Raw genomic sequence first — 6000 nt, forward strand, 5'->3', positions numbered from 1 at the left:
CGGCTAATGGAATAAATCAGATGCTCTTTCTTGCTGCTGCAAGGTTTCTAACGCCTTCTCCAACCCTCCAACTCCAAATGAAAATAACTCTGGCTTTGTCTACTTACCTGCGTCTCTGGTACCAAATACTCACTGGAGTTCACCAACTGTGTCAGTATACTGGAAGCCTTGGACACAAGTGACACCTCCCAGATATCTTGCACCACGTCCTCCAGCTTGGCTACAAGGTCGGTTGTGGCCTGTGGGTAAAAAGTTAATTAGCTTAAAGTGTCAATAAACCCGAATCATCCAAAAACTGTCAATACAGGCAATATTACATTGAGTACCTACTCACTCATCCACAGGGATGTGTAATTACCGGACCTCCAGCTGTTGCAAAACTACAAGTCCCATCATGCCTCTGCCTCGGGGGTGTCATGCTTGTGGCTGTCAGAGTCTTGCTAGGCCTCATGGGGCTTGTAGTTCTGCAACAGCTGGAGGTCCGCTAATTGCATATGCCTGCTCTACAGCATTTGTTTTCTGTAGACTGCAAAAATCCTGTCCCTCCCTCCTAATTGCTGTCCCTCCCTCCTAATCACGGTCCCTCCCCCCTAATCACTGTCCCACCCTCCTAATCACTGTCCCTCCCTCCTGATCACTGTCCCTCCCTCCTGATCACTGTCCCTCCCTCCTAATTTCTGTCCCTCCCTCCTAATCACTGTCCCTCCCTCCTAATCGCCGTCCCTCCCTCCTAATCTCTGTCCCTCCCTCCTAGTCTGTGTCCCCCACTGCAGCCTGAGATTGAGTCGCTGTTAACATCTACTGAGCATGCTCCAGTTTCAGTTCCCTTTCAGGCTGTTAATGTCCTCCTCTTTTTTTATCTGTATGGCCCATGTGACAATAAAGTCACCAATGTGGGCGTATACACAGTGGTAAATGGCACTGCCCTCCTTCCCTCCCCTCCATGTCCCCCTACTGCTAAGCGCTATGGGGGTTGGGATAGGAGATGTTGATCGATGGAGGCTTCACCTCCCTATTAGCCCTAGCATAGCATAGACACGGGCTGGAGGGGGGGGGGGGTGATACATAGCCTGTGATTGGCAGAACCTCCTCCAGATCTATTTACAGTGTGAACAAAGAAAAAAAGCTATTTGTCAGTCAATTTAAATTCCGCCTACAGCATTATTTAGAAAAAAAATAAAATAAACATTTGCTTTGAAATATAGCTTTGTAAGGAGCTATAAAACACTTTGTTGTTAGTAATTATTTATTTTAATTCTCTATTCTGAGAGCTTTTTTTTATGTCATGTGACTGGCACAGAACCAATCAGGGATGTGCAGACACAGATTCATACATTAAGGGGTTGTAAAGCTTTGTTTTTTATTTTCTAAATAGATTCCTTTAAGCTAGTGCATTGTTGGTTCACTTACCTTTTCCTTTGATTTCCCTTCTAAATGTTTTTTTTCTTTGTCTGAATTTCTCACTTCCTGTTTCTCCTCAGTAAACTTCTCACCATCATCCGAGCTGGTGGTTAGTCAGCCAGAACAGCTTACTGAGGAGGAACAGGAAGTGAGAAATTCAGACAAAGAAAACAAAGAAAAAAAAACATCAGCATATCACCTGTGCCCCAGGAGGACGTAAGGTATTACGAAACATGTCGGGCTGTTTATGCTGATACCACCACGTTTAGAATATCCCCCAGCACGGGTGTATATTTGTTCTTAATTTTTACCGCTTTATATTTTATTTCTTTTTTATTTGTTGTAATCTGGCCATTTTGGGTCATACCTCTGGTCTGCTATATATATATTTTTTTAATCTAATAAATTTGTCGATTGTTTAACATTACGCTCACGATCGGAGTCCACTTTTGTTTCCCCTTCCCTTCGCTCGCAGCCGGGCGGCCCGAGCGTCTTATGTCTTACTACAGGTTTGCTCACTGAAGAACCTTCGTATATGATAGCCTATCGGAGAGCTTTGCATAACTCCGGAAATTAACTGTGATTGGAAGGCCACCCTGCCTATCTGCTTCGTGTCCACTGAGAGGAAAGCAGGACGATCGGCTGGTTCTGGAATCCTACGGCCCGTGTCGGTAATCTTCGGAAGATCCGTACGTACTCACACCCTCAGCGGCGTGTGAGAACGGAGTGCGCATCTGTGATCCCTGCAGAGGGTTTGTCTGCCAGCGATAACGACTCCGTTGGTCCGGAGTCCATCCATTGCGGTAAGAGTCCAACTTTTTTTCTGGTCTGGAAGTGATACTGGCAAAACCAGGAAGGTCTCATCAAACTTTTGAGAAGGACTCATTTCCCTTTTCTCTATTATTTGGGGCCTTTAGTTATATCCAGGATTTTTTTCGTATAAGGACTTTTTTGATTGAATTTCTTATATGGTGTATTTTCTTGATTCATGTTTTATATATAAAAGACAAAAGTGCAGCGCTTAACCTATGAAAATAAAAATGTAACTTAATATATCAAAAATTTATAAACTTTGGCAAAAATTTATAAACTTTGGCAAAAAACCCAAACAATGAAAATCAAAAAATTAGTGAATCCAAATGCAGTGAAAATCAATAGTGAAAAAGTATTTTCAAAAGTTATTATCAAATAAAAAACCTTCATCAGTAATCCAAAAGTCCAATACATTTGAAAAAAAATTGTGAAAAAGTTCAAAAAGTGTATAGTAGGGCTACACAGTATAAATAATGTCCTATGTGAGTGAACAACAAAAAGTGTGGTTGATCATTGTTTGTTCAAACAAAAAATAGTGCTTGACCACGTGGACCCTTCACTGCTATAGGTCAGTAATGAATGGAGGCTTACCAGATCAACGGTCGGTATAGGCAAATACGGTCATCCAGACGGTTCGATGCGGAAAGCTGGAAAACGACCCAGTCCCTCAGATGTTCCACAATCACCGAATCAGTTGCGAAAACGTAGGAGTTTCGATACAGGAAGCCGGAAGACAACCCACACCTTCGAATGTCTCGTGGTCACCAAGGCCTGTCCTGTCTGTATACCAGGAAGTCTATGAAGTGATCTGAGAAATCTAGCCATGGATGAGTCTTTACAATGACATGATACTCCGAGACTTTTGAGAGGACCAGAACGGACTTGGTGACCATGAGACATTCGAAGGTGTGGGCTGTCTTCCGGCTTCCTGTATCGAAACTCCTACGTTTTCGCAGCCGCGCAAACTGGCTCACGAGAGGATTCGAACTGATTCGGTGATTGTGGAACATCTGAGGGACTGGGTCGTTTTCCAGCTTTCCGCATCGAACCGTCTGGATGACCGTATTTGCGTATACCGACCGTTGATCTGGTAAGCCTCCATTCATTACTGACCTATAGCAGTGAAGGGTCCACGTGGTCAAGCACTATTTTTTGTTTGAACAAACAATGATCAACCACACTTTTTGTTGTTCACTCACATAGGACATTATTTATACTGTGTAGCTCTACTATACACTTTTTGAACTTTTTCACAATTTTTTTTCAAATGTATTGGACTTTTGGATTACTGATGAAGGTTTTTTATTTGATAATTAACTTTTGAAAATACTTTTTCACTATTGATTTTCACTATTGATTTTCACTGCATTTGGATTCACTAATTTTTTGATTTTCATTGTTTGGGTTTTTTGCCAAAGTTTATACATTTTTGATATATTAAGTCACATTTTTATTTTCATAGGTTAAGCGTTGCACTTTTGTCTTTTATGTTTTGTTGTGCCTAGTATCTTGGTTATAGTGTTCAGCTGCTGTTCTTTAAATTTTTAATTTATTCTTTACACTATAGATTTCACGTATATTCAGCGCAACTTTATATATAATTCTTTCTGATTTGATCCATAATTGATATTTGATGGTTTTTAATTGCAGCTCTTAGGTTTTGCCCCAAGCGCGATATTTTTTTTTGTTTTTCGTTTTACATGCAACAGTTGTCCATTATGACTGGTCAAAGCCAAAGCCGTATCCAAGCCGCACCCATCCAAAGTTGCATCAAAGTTCCACCAAAGTCACACCACTTTGGAGTCGTACAAGTGTGACTGGAGCTTTACCAGAAATGAGACTTACCTGCCTTATGGCGTCAATGGTCATGTTGTCCAGAGAGTCGGCCTGCAGAGGAGTGAGGGCATCCAGATTGGGTGGAGTGACTGTACCGGTGGTCTTTGGTTTTGTTGGCACTGGCTTTTTGGTGGTGGTGCCTTTCCTCCAGCTTCCAAATAGGCTCCAGAAATTCTGGAGCGCAGAACGGCTCTGGAGAGGAGAAGACATTAGCGTGGGATTCCATGGTCAATTATTTCTTTTAACAACCAACTTACCTCCTATATGTAGGCCTAGAACATTTTAGAAAAATCGTGCCATTTTTTTCTTGTTGTGGGTTCACAGGCTATAAATATCAAAGGAATCCTGACCTCACTTTGACTTCAAACTAGAGATGCGCCAAAATTTTTGGCTGAAAAAAAAACATTTGTCCGTGGAAAATCCGACAACAATTGTCCGATGGAGCGTTCACACGGTCAGATTTTCTGCTAAAAGCCTGACATCGAACATTTCCCACTGGAAAATCGTAAGTACGAGGCTTTATTATCAAAGCTTAATTGAACAAGCTGATTGGCTACCATGCACAGCTGCACCAGATTCCGAGAGCTCCGATATTAGTAAGTCTCCCCAGCCCCCCCCCCCCCAATGTAAGTAACTATACACAAGGTAGCAAATAAAAATATTTTATAAGGAAAACTGTACAAAATGTTCTTTATTTATAGAAGTGTATCGGCGGGCTCCTGAAGAGCACGCGCTATATTTTTCAAAGTTCAAACTTTACCCAAACTACAGTTTGGTTTGGGTCTATTTGCCTAAATTAGCCCCTGTACACACGGTCGGAGATTTCGACAACCAAATCCGTCGGATTTTGTCCGTCGGATTTTGTCCGTCGGATCTTGTCTGAAACTGTTGCATACACACGGTCGGACTAAGTTGTCGAAAAATCCGATCATTCAGAACGTGATGACGTAATTTCGTTACGATGGGACTACATTCAGGCTAGTAGCCAATAGCTTTGATGTAGGAATTTGATCTGAGCATGCGTGGCACTTTGTCCGATCAAAATTCTCTACACATGATCGGAGTATGTCCGACCGGACCAGTTGGTCGGGAAATATTTCCAACATGTTGGAAAATTGGGTCAGACGGATATTCCGACGGAATCAGTCCAATGCATACCACACACAGTCGGATTATCCAACAACACGGTCCGATAGGACACATTCCGACGGATTCTCCGACCGCGTGTACAAGGGGTTAGACTTCTGTGTCAGTCTGACTGGGCTGTGAGATGTTCAGCCTGGCCACAGGGGAGCGCTGTCTCTGGTGGCAGGCGTGGAACTATGGTCTGGTTGGGCGTTTGATTTACTCTCTCTCTGAGTCAGGTCAGTGGGAGTGGCCCTCTCGCTGTGCCCTCTGGGAGAGGGTATTTAACATGCGGACGTCACGTGGTTCGGGGTTTCCGGTCCAGTATGAAGTGTTGAGTACTTGGTCTTGGTCCTCCTGACCAGCCCCTGGGAAGGCTATGGCCTGGGGTGCGGATCCACCCAACTTTAATGCCTTGGGGCTGGCTAGCCCAAGGCAGGGAAACTAAAGGAGGATTCTGAGGTGGTTGGGTGCCATCTCCGGTTCGGGAGAGACCCAGAGGACTTCGAGCATTCCAGGGGAGGACTCTTTAGAAGAACACCACGTGTGAGTTTGGTTTTCTTAACAAGAGCCTGGAAGGGCTGAAGTAACCGAGAGAATCCGGTCTTGTGGATATCGCCAAGCTGGTTGAAAGATCCAGGTATCCTACAAGTGTTCTACAACAACATCTGTGACAAAGCCACTCCTCTCTGACAGTGAGTGATCGCAATTTCACTCCTGTCAGGAGGAGCAGCTTCCGTCATATGCTGGAGAGAGCATTAGGCTTTCTGCTCCCTCCAGCCTGCAGGAGGAGATAGACGGCCAGCAGACTTTCCTTCCTCTCTC

The 6000-nt window shown here is 43.7% G+C and overlaps 1 protein-coding gene across 1 annotated transcript in view; it reads right to left on the reverse strand.

Moving 5' to 3' along the window:
• PKD1L3 (polycystin 1 like 3, transient receptor potential channel interacting) overlaps window positions 1–4260 on the reverse strand; it is a 79886-nt gene extending 75626 nt beyond the window's left edge. Inside the window, exons 1-2 of the mRNA XM_077463334.1 lie at window positions 4060–4260; window positions 108–239 (exon numbers count right to left, since the gene is read on the reverse strand). Of these exons, the coding sequence (XP_077319460.1) occupies window positions 108–239; window positions 4060–4260 (333 nt within the window). The remainder of the gene's footprint in view (window positions 1–107; window positions 240–4059) is intronic.
• Between the last annotated feature and the right edge of the window lie 1740 nt (window positions 4261–6000).

Source organism: Lithobates pipiens, unplaced genomic scaffold (assembly GCF_037356315.1).
Source record: "Lithobates pipiens isolate NorthernLeopardFrog02 unplaced genomic scaffold, aLitPip1_a1.2 Scaffold_10, whole genome shotgun sequence".
NCBI lineage: Eukaryota > Metazoa > Chordata > Amphibia > Anura > Ranidae > Lithobates > Lithobates pipiens.